Genomic DNA, 19027 nt, shown 5'->3' on the forward strand with positions numbered 1-19027 from the left:
CATGCTATACAGAACAGACTGTTCACTTTCACAAACTACTCCCATTTCTGTATTTTTAATGGCTTAATTTTACAACATTAAAGTAAGGCAGAAATGCAGCTAAAGTACTTACATGCCGGGCACTTTATATGCTCTTGTGAACACTCATTTGACCCACTTTCCATGTTTCCAGGCATAAATTATTGAATATAATTTTACTCAAATAAAAAAGTAATAATACACAGAACCCTAGGACCTGGTAGGGCTTCCAGTGTCTAAATTCTGATTCACAGATCTGCAGTGGCATGGATTTACAGGGAATAAGGCTTTCTTTCAGGGTTAAGACCTATTGTTTTTATCTTGTAATTTTCCTGCACCATGGCTCAAAATAACTCTAATTTCCCATCACACTGGGGCAGAGAGAGCAGAACCATCAGCACTTAGGCCACACTGCACATGCTCTTATAGGTTACACACGGACTCCTAGGAGCAAGCCCTGGACAGGCAATACCACAGCTCACAATGAGCTATGCTTTCCCCAGTACCCATTCCAAAATCTTACTCATGATATCAGTACCCGAGAGAACAGATCAAACACAACACTTTCAAAATGGTCGAATGTGGAATGCCATTGATTTTCTTCACAGATCTCCCTGAAAAGGAAGGCTGTGAACAAAACTGAGCGAAACCAAGGTCAGTGGACATTTTGATAAACTTTATTGCAAACATATATGCAATGTAAGCACATTATGCATGTCCTTTCCTTGCTCCACGAATAGCAGTGGAAGTGAGGGCAACAGTGCTTCTCCACAGTTCTGTTTCTCCTCAACTTTAACACATTTTATCATCAGTCCAGCTACCAGTCCGACCAACATTTGTGACCACTCAAGCGAATGCACCATCATGGTTAACATCATCCATTCAAAAAAAAAAAATTCACTAACCAGACTGACTTGTGGCCAGTCATTCTCATCTCCTTGAGGTTAATGCAGTTATTAAGAAAAGCATCCTGGTCCCTTTTACTCACAGTTGCCCTTGAGACAGACATGGGGCGAAAAAAGTTAATCCTTTGAACAAGACACCCAAGACACAATGTGAAAACTCATACAGGCCGTGCCTCCATGCTCCTCTGCATGCACGCACGCACACACGCATGCACGTGTGTGTGTGTGTGTGTGTGTGAGCAGGCCAGATTAAATTTCTCAGTGCTTCACAGGACAATGTTCACGTCTCAGATCATTTCCTACTGCCAGTTTTCTCTCAGTGGTGATTAGCTGAAAGCAGTGGATATGCTGTAATAACAAGCACAATATCCAGCTAATGGCTGTATAAGTACACTTTTCCATAACTTTTAGTTGGTAAGACAGGTTTACCAAATTTGCAGGTTGATTGGGTGTTTGGAGGGCTAAACTCTTGTCTCAGTTAAAATATTACACAGAATGGCTACCAGGTGGCAGTACAGTGCACAACAAAATTTAGATAATCAGGAGCCCAGCCCGTGCGCACTGTTCGACCAGGACAAAATTCAGTAATTTGGTTCCTCTACTCATGAGGAGCAAAATTGCCACAAGAACCCATAACGTCTGCCATATTGGACTCTCTGCCATTTTGAATTTGATGAAAGACGCTTAAAATGCTTCTTCTCCTATATACTGACCAATTAGCATGACGTTTGCATGACGTATCTATTAACCTACTCCTATAATCAAATAACGTATAAAAACAAGCTTTGAGCTAATAGTGCTATTTTTATAAACGTATCTAATGTGCCATTGTTCCAGCTGACAGGGACTTTGGACAGGGACTATTAAGAGAAGCAAATAAAAGTACTCTTAAAAACATTTAAGATCGTTTTCTGTTATTTTTCACATTTTCTTTCTGATGTTTCCACAGTGCTTAAATACTATATATCATGCAGTCAGTTAAGTAAACATTTGCCATATACAGACATTTTGTGTGATTTACAGTTGTGGAATCAGCATCTTTTGTTGAGGATTAACCGGATAACCTTTACCATCGGAAATGGGCTCACCAAGCACCTTCCTACCACTTTTATACCCTTGCACTGACAACACAGACATAGATGCGTCACACAGTCACACACGCACACGCGCATGAACACACACACACACACACACACACAGCCTGGAGTAAATCAGCAGAACACACAGGCAGGAGGCACTGAGCCACACAACACAGGACACAGTAACTGATGGATCACAGTGTATTGACCAAAATCTGAACCGTAAAAATGTTTCAGGACACCAAGGCCATAAGGTATACTTAGATATGGAATGAGAATCCCTGGAAGCTCCCAAATGTTATAGCATATTAAAAAAAACAATGAAATAAACACAAAATGATCCTATATGCTGTTACACAGAAGCCAGCTACTGTACTGAGGCCCTACTGCATTGATATGAGAAGGTGTGTGAGGAACACAAAGACATGAGTGTGTTTCCCCATTCTGTCCACAGTAAGAGCAGCTCATGGTCTCCAAGCCGATGTGCAAAGGGTTTCCTGAACCCTGGTACCAGCAACTCCCAAAGTGTTCACAACAGGCAAAAAAACTCAGTGAACCACTACTGGAGGTCAGAGCAGATCCGTCCATCTTGTGTGCTTGAGTTTGGTTACGTTTCCCTTCTGTGTTCAATACACTCGCTCGTATGATCAAAAACAATTTACATTCAGAGTTAGTCGTTAAAGTTAGGAGCCTGTACCTCTAGTCACAGCCGGACTGTGGGGAAAAAAATGCTTCCTCCTATGAAACTGGACCCCATAGGAGCCACACAGACAAACAGACACCCTACAAAACGGTTTAAAGGATCTGCAGTCAGTCTAAACATACATATATTAGGCTGGACAGAACTGGCTGGGGTAAAATAGATATTATGTGCAGGTGTCAATGTATGACAATAGATTAGAGACAATATAATAAGAGAAAGACAAACCAGACAGACCAATTAAGGGAGTACCCTAGCCCTCAGTCCTATGTCACATACCACTGTACTTCCTTTCACCCGATTGACCATAGAAACACTACATACCATGATACCCTTTAAACCATTAATCACAGAGATGTCATATAAGAACAGATAACACTAATGCATAGTACAAGATCACCCCCAGCCACTCCAGAGAAGATCAGTCACACCAGCCAACAGATCGAGAACTGCCATAAAAACGCAAGACACAATATAAAGTAACATTCAATGCGAAGATGATTAGAGGAAAGTGTCTCCCTTCATTTGATCTGTCCGGCATGTTCTGACATCAGAGAGAGCACCTCACAGCAATCATCACTTTGTTTCCAAGAAGCATGTACCCATTTTTTCACCCACCACTCCAGGTTGTTGTGCATTATGCCAGGATCCAACACTGACCCGGATTCCTGGAGACTGGAGGCTGGAGACACTTTCTGATTGGCTCCCCCGACCGTCACTCACACGTACCTCCCTCAACCTCCACACTGCTAACCAGGGCTGTCAGTTCTGTCAGCACTGCATTAGAAGAGGGTCCAATGCCCCCCAGAGCCATGAAGCCAGTGAAGGGGGGTGTGGCGATGGAGGCGGCAGGGGTACGGAGAACAGGCAGGGTAAGACGGGTAAGTCAGACAGGAAGTCCGAGGCGGTGCTTCTTCTTCTTAATGGGCTTGAAGTTAGCCAGTCTGCGCATGTCCTCCTCTATGTCAGACTCGTCCATCTCGTCATCAGCAGAGATCAGGACCTAAGGGTGAAGAGGAGAGCCGCTGGCAGTGAGCAGGGCTGGGGCTTAGCTCTCAAATTTATATCCTCCACTGTAAACTTACCACTGTAACCTAGCATTCTTTACATCTACTGAGATTTAAACAACAATAAAAGAAGTGACCAAAAGATGTGAATCCGGATTTTTAGGTTCAGAATGTTATATACCTCGCGGAAAGCAATGATGGTTAAGGAGGAAAGTACGTGCACCATCCTGAACCCCCCTTTGCATCTGAGCTGAAGCAGATTGGGGTCTCACCTCAGACTCGGACTCCTCGTGGGAGAGCGCTCGTCTGTAGCGCACCTTGCTGTTGCCACGAGAACTATCCCCGCCCTCCCTCTCCTCCAGCTTGGCTTTTGTCCTGCCCTTCCTCATCAGGAAGTTATCCACCACCCAAAACATCAGGGCCTATGGGCCGAACACACACACACAGTATTTAATGGGCCTAAATTCAATTACACATCCTGCTAACTCATATACGCTCAATCACTCCCTACCTTGCACAAGCCAAGCACTTATACTCACATATTTACACACCCTCAAGCACTGAGATTAACACATACACTTACATGTACTATCAATACTATGTACTTACACTGTACCTCACTACTGGCAGAAACTTAGAAATGGCATTATTGGTGTAATTATGGATACCTGCATATACCTAATGAGCATTATTCACCATTGCACCAAAAACAGAATGGGTCATACCTAAGACACTCATCAGGAAATCCAATTTCATTTCACAAAGACAACATAATGACACTGACAGTTTTTTCCTCAGAAAAAGAAAATATCCACAGCAAGACATATGAATTGCATGAAACATAAGCAGACAGTTTCTATGAGTGTAATACAAAAAGTTACCAGCATTCCACTGGACACACTGCATGACACATCCAGTTCTCATAATATATAAGAGAGGATGATGATGGTCACTCACGTTGACGAAGAAGGGGACGATGAGCATAACTATGGCCAGCTCCAAATCTGGGTTATCTATAGGGTTAAGAAGAGCCAGCTGTCGCGCATACACACACACACACACACACAAACACACACACAATAGAGGAAGGTGAGCTTAATATCCCAAGGTAAATTCTATATCTAGAGGCCGAGGAGTCTGTTTAAATTTAACACCTCCATAAGACATTTTCCATATGTGCAAAGAAACTGCTGCATCAACACTTTCGCGCTTTACGAATTGTAACCTTCTCATTTCTATCCACAGATTCCACATGAAAAGAATGTGAGCAAGGACAAGTAACTAAAAAACTAAAATATAAATGAATTAGCCTGCCAGCAAACTAAATCACTGGCATCACTAGACAGAGGGACTTGATTAATGTTGGACACATGAATACAGTGAGTGAATGAGAGCACTTTGAGACACAGCCTATGTAAATCAGTTCAGCTCCCACTGATTTTAACACACCTCTGCGCCAGCAGGCCTAACCTGCCCTTTGCCAGGGCCCTCTCCACTTTTCCCATCATGCACCTGGGGTGTGCTCACCTGCTTCCACTGTGGTATGAGCAGGACCAGGATGATGAGGACCTTCTCAAACATCATAATGAGGATGTAGAGGGCACACTGCCCAACCCAGGCACTGCACTGCACCGGTTCTCCTGGAGAGAGAGAGGGGTGGAGCGGGGGTGTCAGAAATAACCAGACCTGTGTGTGATTAAACGGCAAGGCATCATTCCAATAGGGTGAATACATTCATTACTGTTTAGTATCCAGCTTTTATAACATAGCCTATTAGTGCTGTATTCTGGGAATGCAGAGATCCTGTTTCTCAGCTGCAGTATACAGAAAAATATTTCAATGAACCTTAAAACTATTACTAAACAGTGTGGGAGCTTTTTACCAACTTGGATTTGATCCTTGTCCATAGGTTGTTCAGTGTAATCTAGATTGATTCAAAATGCTTAATACAGCTCAGTGTACACCCTTAAATTCCTGACCTTGACCTTTCATCCTCTGTCTATTTCTAGCAGGTCCAAAGAGAACTTAGAGATGCAAAGCACATATTCGCTATGCAAATCTGTACTACTTTACTACAAAGCTCTGAAAACTCAGGAAATGTCGTCACCTAGTGGCCATTGTAGGCACTAGGAAACCCAATCGAAATGGGAGCATATAGGAAAAATTAATAAATTACATTTGCTCACACATACATCTTCTCTGCCCCCTGTAATCAATATGAATGATTATTATTGCATATAAGAATACAAACGTTCTACTCCTACAAAGTTTCTATCAAGTCAAAAACAAGAATATCCAAGAGCTGGGAGTCAGATGGTCAAATTGCTATATGTAATTGCCTTGTCAGCTCAACCAGACACACAACTGATATCTTAAGCATTAGTGAATACAGATAGACAAGACATGGGAAACTACTAATGGAACAGTTATGACTTCTATTTTAAAAAAGAGAAGAAACAGACCACAGTTACGTGACAATAATAATGACCATTCAGAATCAATAATGCTGGTGAACATCCACTGACATGAACAATGAATGCTCAATATATTCAAACTCAAACAAGCCTAATTCCCATCATTGACAAAAACTTTAAAAAATAACAGTAAAGGGCAATGAAGGGAAGAGGGTACTGGGGGTTATTCCATGGCTATTTTGCTAATTTTTCCAAGATCTGTATTAACAGTAATGGCAACGTTTTAGAATCTGTATCCCTACAACAGAGCAGACAACTTGGAGTGTCAGAACCCATTCTTTTATGACCCATTCAAACCTGAAACTATATAACTGGAAAAGACTTGCTGAAATCTGTATTCAACAGCAACACAACCTCATAACAACATAGTTTTTCACTTTGAGAGATGTATAAATGAACATAGACCTAAACAACACAAGCAGATAGCATAACACAATAATAAAATTAAAATAAATACATGTTTCTTGGAAACTAAGAAATAGATTCAATGCATTAAAAATGCAAATATTAACTAATGTCCTTCATTCTTGGTGTTAACACTGACTGAAAAAGCTTTAAAAAGCAGCAGAAACCATTGCACTTCAGCGAATGATGGAACAGACCAACACCAAAGATGGATTAATGGAGGAAACATATGACTCCCTCTTGCACAAAATCATTACAAATTACATTTCATAAAATACAGGCTAGAAGAGTCTTAACCTAGATAATGAACAATACATTTGTGAGCAAGGCTGAAGTAACAGCAGGACTACTAAAAGCACCACTGAACTATAGCTGGAAAATGTATTTAGAGCCATTGGGGATACAGAAGTAACAAAAATATAGAAATTTAAATATAGAATAAATATAGAAGAATATATAATATCAATATTTGTACCAAAGGATGGCAATCTACAGACTGTAAAAACAGAAAGGAAGCTTCTTTTATACCAGTCCACAGAAAAATAGTCTGGAAATATCTTACGTGATAAGCAGAGAAGTGGAACAAAATGTCAGGCAAACATGGAGTTCTCAGAAGGGTTAAGAGCACTTGGGAAATATTACATACTGTAGCAGGCTGACTTATTATGGCAAGCAACCCTGCAAGTCACTTTAAGAAATAGGCTAATCACTAATGACAGCCTTTGGAAAATGAAGGCCTGTTCTGGAATACTATCCAAGAGTGATGTATGGTCCAAAAATATATAAAGAACATATGAACAAGAAATACAGACAGACTGTATTAAAGGAAGAATGCGAGTTAAACAGGCGATGAAGCATCAGCATTTCTATTGGAAACGGACCGTGTTATGAAAAAAAAACACCAGAACGCAACAGGAGATTAAGTGGAATCTGACCATAAAGCCAAAAGATTGGTCTCGCTCCATTTGTGCTCATATCAGACAATAAAAGCCTGATTTGTACAGGGTAACTTGGTTAACAACAAGCAGCAAAAACTTTGAATTAAAGGAAGAATATAAAAATAGAAAATTCAACTGAAAAATCAATGTTTAAACGTGCACTGCGATACCAGCTGCACTCAGCAAACAAAAGTGCTTTGCCTCTTGAGCTTGAGTTTATTTTCACTAAAATTTTAATAACATGAAATGTAATAAAAATGTAATTCAAATGAAAACTTTTATTTTGATTCCTCCCCTAGAGGTAATAGGTTATATCTCTGATTATCTGAGTGTGTGAGCTCTGAAATGACTTGATCATGAAAAGTTAAAAGCATGCAATATTTTGAAAGAACGTACTGTAGCTTTATGGAACAGTTGGTCTGAACAGCATTGGTAATGTAATTAGATTCAGCCTGTACTACCAACTGGCCCAACATATGTGCATGTTCATTGTGTTAAGTGACTGTGTTCAATGCTACTATTTTACGTTTGAGAATGGAACTTCACTGCCATCTGGAGTGTATGTAGAATGGCCATATGGACATTAATACAATAAAAACAATTCAACTTGTAAAACTACCTATTTTAAAGAACAGTATTCACACTTGTGTTAGAGAAGAAAAGATAGAAACTTTTCTTTCTCGAGGCAAGCTGCATGCTGGCTGAGCCCCAGTGCGTGGTCTTTACCGTACTCCCCGAAACGCAGCGAGTCCCACTGCCGCCACTCCACCACCGCGCTGACGGCCCGGACCCCTGCGTAGATCAGGAGCATGCCCAGTGACGCGTCCAGGAGGAAGTTGATGAGGTACCTGTGGAGTTACACCAAGAATCACAGTTACACCCAGAAATGGCTGAATGGTGTCTACTGACACAACAGTGTATAGTAGGACTGTCACAAATACTCAGTTTGAATCTTTGTTTTACATCCCGCGTTTTGTAATCAGCGCGCGCACACACGCGCATCATTCAGGAATGCATCTATTTTCAATGCTAACATACAGGCTAATGTTAGCAACGGTCAACATGGCTATTTTGAAAATGATCACTTTGAAATTTTAACTGTAAAAGATATTCCAGTGTCAAATGTACACAACTAAGGCTATGGCCTGGACTCAATTGGTGTTTCTCCTTAGAACTCCAGTTGCATGCAAGTTATCGCTCTTTTCCTTCTCAGTTTGACAAAAAAACTAATTTAGGAAATCACTGTGGTGTTTATTGAGAAGCAAAAGCTTGTGTTTGGCTGGCTCAAAATGAAGGAAAACGTTCAGTGAATCCAGGAGTAGGCACAGTGAGCGCACACGCTTACAGTGAGCACGGGTCCTCCTTGGTGAGGTCCGACAGGTAGACGTTGGCAAAGTGAATGAACAGCATCCCGATGGCTTGCTTAGATGTGTCCAGGAACCTAAGAGTGAGGCAGCAGAGAAGAATACAGTTCTATACTCACACAGGTAATGGCACAAGTGGGACATCCTAGTGCTGACAATGACAAATTTATTTGAATTTTCCATTTTCTCACACTCACACACACACACACACACACACACACACACACACACATACATACATGTACACACACACACGTGCACAAATTTGTTCTATTTATTTTCTAAGTTGTAAAACAGACCAGGTTCAATTATTGACATGTAACAAACATATAACCAATTTAAATCCCAAAAGGGAGCTTCTGTTTTGTTTCTCAATTTAAAACAGGGATGGCATTTTGACTGAGGTTCTCTTCCCTGCGGATGTAAAATACAGAAATGATGAAGCCGTCGTTTTGGTGAGGTCGCTTTGATCCTCTCCCTCAGCATGCTTGTACTGATGAACGATGCACCTCGCAGTGAATGGAAATGGGTTTGATCTTGCTACGTGCTATAAAGGCATGAAATGAAAGGCAGCTCTTTACCATATCCTCCAGGGTCTTCGCTCATGTTTGGGTTCCCTGAAGCGCTTCACTGCCAAGGAGACAGAGACACCAGTCAAAGTGAGGACCAGCAGGGCACAGGAGAATGGGAGCCTCTATTCAGGCTCACATCTGGCTGGATTTCACTAGCTATACATACAGATCACATTCAGAACTTAACACTGGCCGACAAATCTCTGCTTCTTGTTTGTGTTGCGATTTGTAAGGAATTTCACTTGAAAATCTCAAATCAATTATTAAAATACTTTATTTTATTTTTTAAAAGGTTTATAGAGTTAAGGCCCTTCTTTTAAAATTTCTTATGGTGGGCAACTTACAAGTGGAGCTAAAAAACAATGAGGACTGAGGCTAAATTACTGCGTAACAAAACGTGTTCTAACACATCTGCAGATTTCGAAGTAGATTGTTGGAAATGGGTGGATTCTGAAGTTGCACTTCTTGGTTTTCCAGTTTTCAACTGACAAGGGGGACCTTAAGGCATGGAAACCTCCCTTAGTCATCCAGTGCAAAGGCTGACCAGGAGTCTTAATTAACACTGCTTAAATGCAAAACTTCCACACGAAGTGCAGGCCTACAAAGCCATAGCAAGGGCAATTTCACAAAGCCACCTTATAACTGTGTTCCTTTAATCTTGATTAAGGACTAGGACTTTTAACTTATTCTGCAAAACTTTATTAGATCTTAAATGTGTGCATGCATTCCAATACATTCTAGATTTATCCTTGGCAGCTAAGAATGAATGAACGAAGGAACGCATGCATGCATGTACACACGTGCACAGACACTCGTCCACACATGCACACACATGTACACAAACAGAGCAGAGGTTTAAAAGACACAAGGAAAAGAGGCCATCATTCAGCGTGTTCAATTTTCTCTACGACCCCAGGTGCAGTGAGCAAGGCAATTACTCTGAAGCAGTCAGCGTCAGATTTTCTATCTCAACCAGGGGAAAATACCGGAGGTAACATGTGAACAGGACACTGTCTCGCTAAAATGACATGGTATTCAGGGGTTTTTTATGACCAGCACAATATAGGAGACAAAACATTACAAATGTTTATCACAAACATAATAAAAAATAAGCATCTCGACTCCCACTGGTACTCAGTTATCTCTAATGCCTCTCTGGGTTTTGACATGAGTGCGTTGTGTCTTGCTTCCTGCCAACAAACTCCCATTGCCTAAGCTACTCTCTGGAGGCTCTGTGATGCATTCTGTAATGGCAGACATGGATCCTGACCACAGCTACCACCACTGTGGTAGCTCGTTAGCTTTTACCTGCACACAGTCCCTTTATGGAGCATGTGAGGGTTTAAAACCACTTCAGCAGGAGGGATACAATACTGCGCAGGCTAGCTGCGCAACAGCAAGGCTGAAGGAACATGCCAGCAGCGCGGAGCACATCTTTATTTTTTATTATTTTATTTAACCTTTACTTAACTAGGAAAAACCCCATTGAGATCGACATCTCTTTTGTAAGGGGGACCTGACATAACACAAAGTTACAAAGTCACACAAGACAGTAGAAAGACAAGTTACACACATCATATGGAGAAAACATCTGATGAATCATTCCAATATGATGTACTTAATCATTTCAAGCACAAAGTCACCCTGGATGAGAGCCAGCAAATGCCTAAATGTGTTTTTTACATGGCTGAATGTCTGACGCACCCAACTTTACATGAATCACTAAAAGCAGAGATGCATCACAACAGCTGTGCAATGAAAGCCGAGGTACACTCCGTGTCCAATAGCACTTATTCTCGGCAGCATAAATCTTTAAGACAACATACAGTGCTGTGAAAAAAATTGCCTCCTTCTTTCCTCTATTACTGCATATTTGTGATATTGAATGATTTCAGGTCTTTGGACAAAATGTAGGCTAATAGACAAAGAGAAGTTGAGTAAACACAAAGCACATATTGTTTCCTTTATTTAAGGAAAAAGGTAGCCTAATCAAACACCCACATCAAAAATGTGAAAAAGTACACTAACTGTCTCCTTAGTAACTCAATCAACCAATTAGGCTAACCAAATTTAATTAATATTAACTTTCAGCTGATTGAACACAGCCAGACTTGATTGCAGCCAGCCCTGTTGAATCTAAACCTCACTCATATTGCACCTTGCCATCAGAGTGAAGCAGTCACCACAAAGTTTTTAAAAGCATACTAAGCCACAATCAAAGGAAATTCCAGAAGAGATGAGAAAAAAAGTTGAACTATATCAGTCTGGAAAGGGTTACAATGCCATTTTGACTCTGGAACTCCACCAAACCACAGTGAGAGCCATTACCTCAAAATGGACAACACTTGGAACAGTGGTGAATCTTCCCAGGAGTGGCTGGTCTGCTAAAATTTCTCCAAGGGCGCAGCGACAACTCAACCAGAAAGTCACAAAATATCCCAGAAAAACACCCAAAGAACTGCAAGTCCCTCTGGCCTCAGCTAAGGTCAGTGTTCATGACTCCACATTAAGAACGAAATGGGGATCATGGAAAGAGTCGCAAGGCAGAAATCACTGAGAACCATGAGAAACATCAATACTTGTGTCACATCACCTTGGTGACCCCCAAGCCTTTTGGGACAGCCGAGTCAAAAGTAAAACTTGGATGACACAGGTCCCATTATGTCTGGCATAAAGTAGCCTAAATACAGCATTTTACTGTAAAAACATAATTACCAACAATCTAACATAATGGTGGTAGTGTGATGGTGTGGGGATGTTTTCTGTCCTGGGACCTAGACAACTTGCCATTATCGAAGGAGGTGTAAGTGGGTTATGCAGCAAAATAATGATCCAAAACACAAAAGCAACTCTACATCTGAATGGCTGAAAAGAAACAAAATGAAAGTCTTGGAGTAGCCTAGGCAAAGTTGTGACTTGAACACAATAGAAATGTGGCAGGACCTGAAACGAGCAGTTCATGCTTGAAAACCTACCAATTTGTCAGAAGCAGTTGTGCAAAGAAGAGTGGGCTAAAATTCCTCCACGGGGATGTAAAACGGATATAAAATTATATGAAGAGTTTAGTAGCAGTTATTGCTGATAAAGGTGGTACAATCAGCTATTTAGTTTAAGGGGGCAATTACATTTTCACATGGTGATATGGGTGTTTGATAACTTTTTCATGAAATAATTTTTAAAATGTGTTTGTGTTTACTCACGTTCCCTCTGTCGAATACTAAATTTTGTCCAAAGATCTGAAACAGTTCAGTACAACAAATATGCAATAACAGAGCAAATCAGGGAGAGGGTAAATACTTTTTCATAGCACTGTAGATCCCCTTCAGGGGACACTTTACAAGTGTGAGAGAGCAAGGATTCCCCCCCGACAGCATCCTACCCTGTTGGCATCTTGACAGGTAAACTTCAGTAATATAGCAGCCAATGAATGAAGTCAGGAGGCTGATGACACTCTTTCTATCAAGGCATGTTTGCACTTCAGGCCTGGGTTGAATTCTGCCTGCTCTGTTCTGTACAGGAACTCATGAACTGTGAAACGCCCATTCAGCCAGTGCAGAGAGAACAGAAGAGAGCCAACACCATGGTCACAAAACCATGAGGGCACAGATGTCCGTATGGAATATTCATTCATATCACGTAGCCGATGTGCTGGATCACCTGCAGGCTGGACTGACCCGTTTCACGACTCCAGAAAACATGACAGGAGGGAAGCCGTTTATTCCACGACTTGCTACAAGCGCAGTAGATTATTTTACGTGAACTATCCCATAAATCCTTGGCTTAAAGGAGGAAATTCCACTGATCCATTTACATTCATCGTTCCAGGAGGATGTAAATCCAAAAGGGGGGGGGGGGGGGGGGCTTGAGAGGCCGGTTACATCACTGTGCTGCCTGCGACCAACAGAGCGCTAGTGTCCTCCCTTCCCGATGACCTCAGCCCGACGACCTCAGGGAAATAAACAGTGTTAAACAGCGTGAAAAACACGCCACAGCCATGGCCCTGCTTCCAGCTCCATCCAAAGGACAAGCCATGTTCTGCCAGACCTTACACAGCGGAGGGGGAAAATCTTATTTTCACAGAGTTCAAATAAAATCTAAAGTGTGGTGGCATGGTCGGCGATATGCAAACAGCACAGCTAACAATAACATTCATCACCCGCCCAGCAAACCAACCTTTTGTGTCACTCTCCAGTCAGAGGTCACGCCCTGCAGCCACCACCTCCCTGATTAGGGTGCTAAATATGCGGCAGAGGGAACAGAGACCAGGAGGGCCTTGCCTGACATTTAAAGATGGTGGATTACTTCCCCGTACTTCATACCAAAGAATGCAGAATTGTACCCACCGTCTGCCTGACACACGCCATTGCGCAATTGGACAGAGAGTTGCCCGGATACTGCCTAAAGTCCTGTACAGAGCATGTGCTTGCGCTGCCGAACTCGTCACGCCACACTAATCGGGTTCAATTCGGACCCCGGCTGGCCACCTGCGCTGGGACACATCCGTCTTCCGTGTCCCTGACCTGGCTGTTGAGTGGTAATAAAAGCCCCGGCTTCCCCTCGGCCCTTTCCTGTTCCCCCGGCTTTGGAAGCGACAGCACCGGGTCCTCCTTTCTGCCCGTAATAACCGTGCTGAACGCATGACCAGTAACTGCGGCAGGGAAATAATAACAGGATTACAAACTGCAGCGTCCAGCACAATTGGTGTACAACAGATAGGCTACACCAATCTGGGTAGCAGCTGCCAGCCAGAAGCATGTATGCACAAATCCGTGCTTCATTTTAGAGCAATACTTCAGCCACACAGTATGTGATAAACAATGAACAAACTGGTACGGCGGGAAAAGCAAAATGATATAAGCTTAGAGCCAGAATGACTTCCGCTTGGCTTGTGACCAGTCCAAGGAAATGGAGCTGCCTTTTTTCATACTGACTGGAATGGCTTTCTTTCTGAACTTAATATACTGCCTCACATTATTACATGATCTAAGAACCGTATAAACTTGCGTTTGTCGATACCCTTCTACCTCCCCACTGGGTTTACACAAGTGCTAAAGATGCTGACTCCAGCAGAATTGTTTTTGAATCAGTCAGTGAGAATTCAGAAAAAAAAGTCTGAAAAGAAGATTTGTCCAATGTTTAGGAATGAGCCCACAAATACACCGCAGAGCTCTTATCGTCTAGTAAACTTCTGTAAAAAAGCCAAGGTCTGCTGTTCGCTGCCTCAACACACCGAAGGGGGGGGAGGGGGGGGGGGATTGTGCGGAGGTAAACAGAAGCTAGGGAACTAGCAAATGGGCCGACTGCATGCGTGTCTGAAAGCTTACTGTAACCCTGCCTCTTCTGCAGAGGTGACAGAAAGAGGGCGGAGGGCTCTGTGGCCTGCGTGGCAGTGTCGGTTAATGCGCACTATAGTGTGACAAACCTCAACGCTGCATGGCGAGTTAGCGGGGTGGGGTGTGTGCTGGTATAAGGAAGGAGCACAAATCACGACTACATATTTTCAAAAGCTGAACGTGCTAAATAAACCTGTCAGTAAACTGTCACTGAAAACTTGGTTTTGCCATTTGCCTTATAAACCCCCCCTGAAATTTTATTCAGACTTATTTGAGACCAAGACAAGAGGAAGAGAAGCAACGACTTCTCGCGAAGAACAGCTGAGACTCTCCAGCCAGTTTATTTACACAACAGCTTGACCACAGCTTCACGTGATACAGGCACTTGGCATGTGACTCAACACTCCACGCTCCTGTTTGTGGTCTGCCTGATAAAAGATCACAGGACCTTGTTCTCTCAGATGGGACGGCAGCTCCAGAGGAAAGGTCAGGACATAGGAAATAGCACTCGGAGCGGAATCTGACCACGAGAGCCGGAATCTCCCCAACCCCGCCGTGGGCAAGTACAGCATAACGTTTACAACATCACATTTATAGCACAACGTAGCTGCACCTGCAGTGAAGTACCAAACTCAGGGATTACATGTGTAAGTGTGTGACAATAGCATGCATTTAGGCATGTTAAAGGACTTGTTTGCTTGCCCTCAAACATGAAGAAGTGTGTGCTACCGTAATCGCATGGAGTTCTGCACCACAGCTCAAACTACCCGCTCATCCAACACACACACTGCCACTGAATAGTTCTGTTCCACTATTGCTTTCCCTTCTCTCATCTTTCCTTTCTTTTCTTGGCTTTTCACCTCTTTTCCTTTCTTTTCTTCCCTTTTCACCTCTTCCCTTCCTTTTCTCTTCCCTTTGAAAAAGCACACATCTCCATTTTCTGAAGGTGGTGGAGCAGACAAAGAGGCGATAGATCAGGCTATTTAATTAGAGCTGCTCGGTGGATCTGCTTACAAAGCCGAATGTCTGCTGAGAAAGGTGAGAAGAATGCACAACCGGAAAAAGCAATGGGCTACCTTACACACGCCAATCTGTGTGAGTGACTGGAGTGATCTGGTCAGGTAGGGGGCATAATGCATGTCAATTACACTGACCCTGTCCATAACAAAAAAACTGGATCAATAATACAGAACCTATCAACGTAGGCCCTGATCAATAAACTGCCTGAAATCCTCAACACAGCTGGTCAATAAAGCAGACCCAACCAACAGAAAACACCCTAGACTCACTATGCCATTTGTGCTATGTGCTACCTTATAACAGCAAGAGGGTTGTGTCTAATCCATTAACTGCTCTCAAACGTGGTGAAGACCTTGAGCAAATTCAGTATTACGACTCCAGACTTTCTGCAAAGCCCACGTGAAAGAACACTAATAACTCATTAAAATTTAATGCTGTATCCAGTTTCAGGCTGTGGTCAGTACAGGGGGGAGTTCAATAGGTAAACTCCGAGCAGCATCTCACATTTCCAGACTTCACTTTCTGTCCGCAGTGCTGCACAATACTGTTTGCCTCTTCATGTTGTTCCTCTCCTCCTTTAAAAATTTTGTACCAGATTAACCATATTTAACTGTCCAAGATAATTTTCTCTATACCCTTACTCTATTTCATTTTGTGCCAGGCAAGATGAAAAGAAATATCTGCATGAAGAAAAGACTACACAAATCACGGTTAAGAAAGGTTTGTTATTGCACAATTTTGAATATGTACGGCCAACAGGTGACCAAAATCTTTGTCCCTATTCCAAATTTGACAAGTAAACAGTGCCTATAACAGGCAAATTCTGTATAGACAATTATCAATATTTAAGGCCAGGTCTACGTAAGGTCTCTTACATTCTTTATGATCTTAATGAATATGTATACAGGCATTAAATGCCTGTATGGTTTGAAGCATCAAGTACTCTAGGTCCAAAGGTTCTGATGGTGGGATTGCATTGTTCCCAACGTTCATATAGGTACAAGGTCATGCGGAAAAATCGCAGCGCTTGGACACATTGCTTCCTCCTGAGGCTATCACCACAACTGACATTTCTCCTCAGTTCTACACTTTTTCTGTCACGCCCCACTCATTTGCCAGTCTGCACATCTTCACTGTGCTAAAGTATCACGAACGGTTATTATAAACATATAAATGGTTTCAACTGAGAACTGATCTAAAGAAACATGCAAGATTTGCATTTCTCCAAAAGCCACTGAGGCCAGTGACCTAAAAGCAACACCCTATGCTGACTCTATGGCCTCCACCTCATGACGTCTGGGCTTGATAAAAAGCAATTGTAACAGTTGGAAGGATTCTTTGAATCTGTCAGTTAGGAAAATATTAGTTTCACCCCAAGGGACAAGCAAAGACCTCTGACCTTTTTTCCTCAAGCCTTCTGCAGTGGCTTATGGTTTTTAATGATTAAAGGGTTACTGGGCAAACTAAACCAATGTAACTCAGGATGGTGTTATTGATATTCACCTGTTAGACATCAAAGCAATCTGACTGACACGTGAGTTGTTGCGAGGCGTTCCATGAATTCACGAAGCATGCTCTTGTGGAATGTGGCGTTATACTCACACATAAGCGTGCTAAAGGCCACAACCGCCAGCAGTCCCTGAAGGAATATGCCGAAGGAGTCCATCAACGCACCATTCTTGCAGCCACGGTTGTCAGCGTCGGGCGTGGGGCTCACAGACAAGGACGAATTGTGGGGTGAAACAGCGGGGACCACTGCGTTGTGAGCACCCCCTTCCACTGATCGTGATAACATTTCCATCCCGATGTCCACCATGATATCCAGAGAGGTCGGACGAAGACTGATGGACAATTCACCGCTGTAATTGACAACTGACACGTAAAGTTAATATGATGACCTCATTCGGATGTCAAATACTCCACCCCAGAAGTGTATCTTCGTCCTCCGTCTTCTGTACTTCTAACGATCCATAAAGCTGGTTGTAACGTAATCCAAGGGACTACAAACCCTGAATTCATCTTGATTTGGCGGACCCATCCTCACTGTATTCAAAGGGGGACGAAATGTTTAGCTAATCCATAATGTTTACTATCGGATTATTACCATTCATTTCAGAATGGCACGCTAGTAAACTGATTGACTAGCTGAGTGCGGGCATAACCAGTCGCTGATCCCAGCCACAGTGGCACATGTACAAACATTACGTGGCAACGAATCATCACGAGTAATACTACGACTACTTGAAAAACCTGTCGTATATCGCTAACTGACGTTAGATTGCTAGGTACCACATAGTACTGTGGTCCGCCAATGCAATTAGCAAGCTTTCCAGATCGTTTGACTCAGCCAGATAACACTGTCACGCCTGCCTAGTTCCTTGTTCGTTAGCTAGCTCGATTTTTGTTTTATCCAACTAGCTAGGTGGCTAGCTGTTCTGACATATTTAAATCTACGCATAAATGTACGCTAGCTAGCTCTCTTGGCCAATGTCGTAAATTCATTTCAAATAGATCATGCACGTAGTTTCTAACTCAGCAATACCTTGCATACCGATAGCTATACTCGTCTACAAATTGTGTCTAATTAGTTATACAATGATTTCGATAGCGGTAACTTGCAGACTGCCTAGCTAGCTGGCTGTGTTGCTTCTTTCACCTTCGTCTTTGCACGACGGTCCATGTAACCGATTCCAGAGGACTTCTTCTGACGTTCAGTCGCTACGGTTAGCAACAGACTTGTAATTTTACTTCGTTAACCAAAGTTTTTTTAACAAGAATGAATCAACATAATCTCCGTCATCCCCTTTTGCGTATGCATTCTGATGGTTGCTTGCGAACAAGCCAGCAGACTGGAGTTTGGAGTTCAGTTAGCTGACTGGCTGGCTAGCTAACTAGCCGAGTCCAAGTTTTGTAGCGTGCGAAGCAGCAAATAAAGACTACATTGCGATAACAGTGCTTTACACACAACTTGCCAGAGGCACGTAGCTAATAAATTAAATCACGGCACAATACAGGCAAGGTGTCCACCCGGATTTCACTTTTTTGTTTTGCAGAGTTCAGACCCAGTGGTTCCAGCTGCCCCTTCATGCATTACAAAATAAGAACGTCATGACGACATACGTCGTCTACAGATTGAATTCTGGGAAATGTATTAAATAAACTGTCTTGGGTTATTAAAAAATAAAGAAACCAATGCAATCAAAGTACTGAAT

The 19027-nt window shown here is 42.5% G+C and overlaps 1 protein-coding gene across 2 annotated transcripts; it reads right to left on the reverse strand.

Annotated features, from left to right (window-relative positions):
- Window positions 1-673: 673 nt before the first annotated feature.
- LOC118208341 (store-operated calcium entry regulator STIMATE-like) lies at window positions 674-18923 on the reverse strand. Of its 2 annotated transcripts, XM_035382922.1 has the most exons (9): window positions 18472-18923; window positions 17418-17858; window positions 9472-9520; window positions 8872-8967; window positions 8253-8374; window positions 5237-5349; window positions 4667-4744; window positions 3982-4131; window positions 674-3705 (listed from the first exon to the last, which is right to left on the reverse strand). In XM_035382922.1, exons 2-9 carry the CDS (start codon window positions 17629-17631, stop codon window positions 3589-3591), a joined length of 939 nt encoding a protein of 312 aa, XP_035238813.1. In that variant the 5' UTR covers window positions 17632-17858; window positions 18472-18923; the 3' UTR covers window positions 674-3588. The 2 variants fall into 2 exon arrangements, with proteins under 2 accessions (XP_035238813.1, XP_035238812.1); XM_035382921.1 differs by having other exon boundaries at window positions 17418-18923.
- Window positions 18924-19027: the final 104 nt, after the last annotated feature.

This window comes from Anguilla anguilla, chromosome 11 (assembly GCF_013347855.1).
Source record: "Anguilla anguilla isolate fAngAng1 chromosome 11, fAngAng1.pri, whole genome shotgun sequence".
Classification (NCBI taxonomy): Eukaryota; Metazoa; Chordata; class Actinopteri; order Anguilliformes; family Anguillidae; genus Anguilla; species Anguilla anguilla.

Excerpts from the sequence above, each read along its gene's own strand:
- LOC118208341 (XM_035382922.1), bottom strand. The coding sequence starts at position 17,631 with ATGGTGGACATCGGGATGGAAATGTTATCACGATCAGTGGAAGGGGGT. Across the intron at positions 9,521-17,417 it reads GGCCTTTAGCACGCTTATGT|TGAAGCGCTTCAGGGAACCC; the intron begins GTGAGTATAACG and ends TCTCCTTGGCAG. Across the intron at positions 8,375-8,871 it reads AAGGAGGACCCGTGCTCACT|GTACCTCATCAACTTCCTCC; the intron begins GTAAGCGTGTGC and ends GTAACTCCACAG.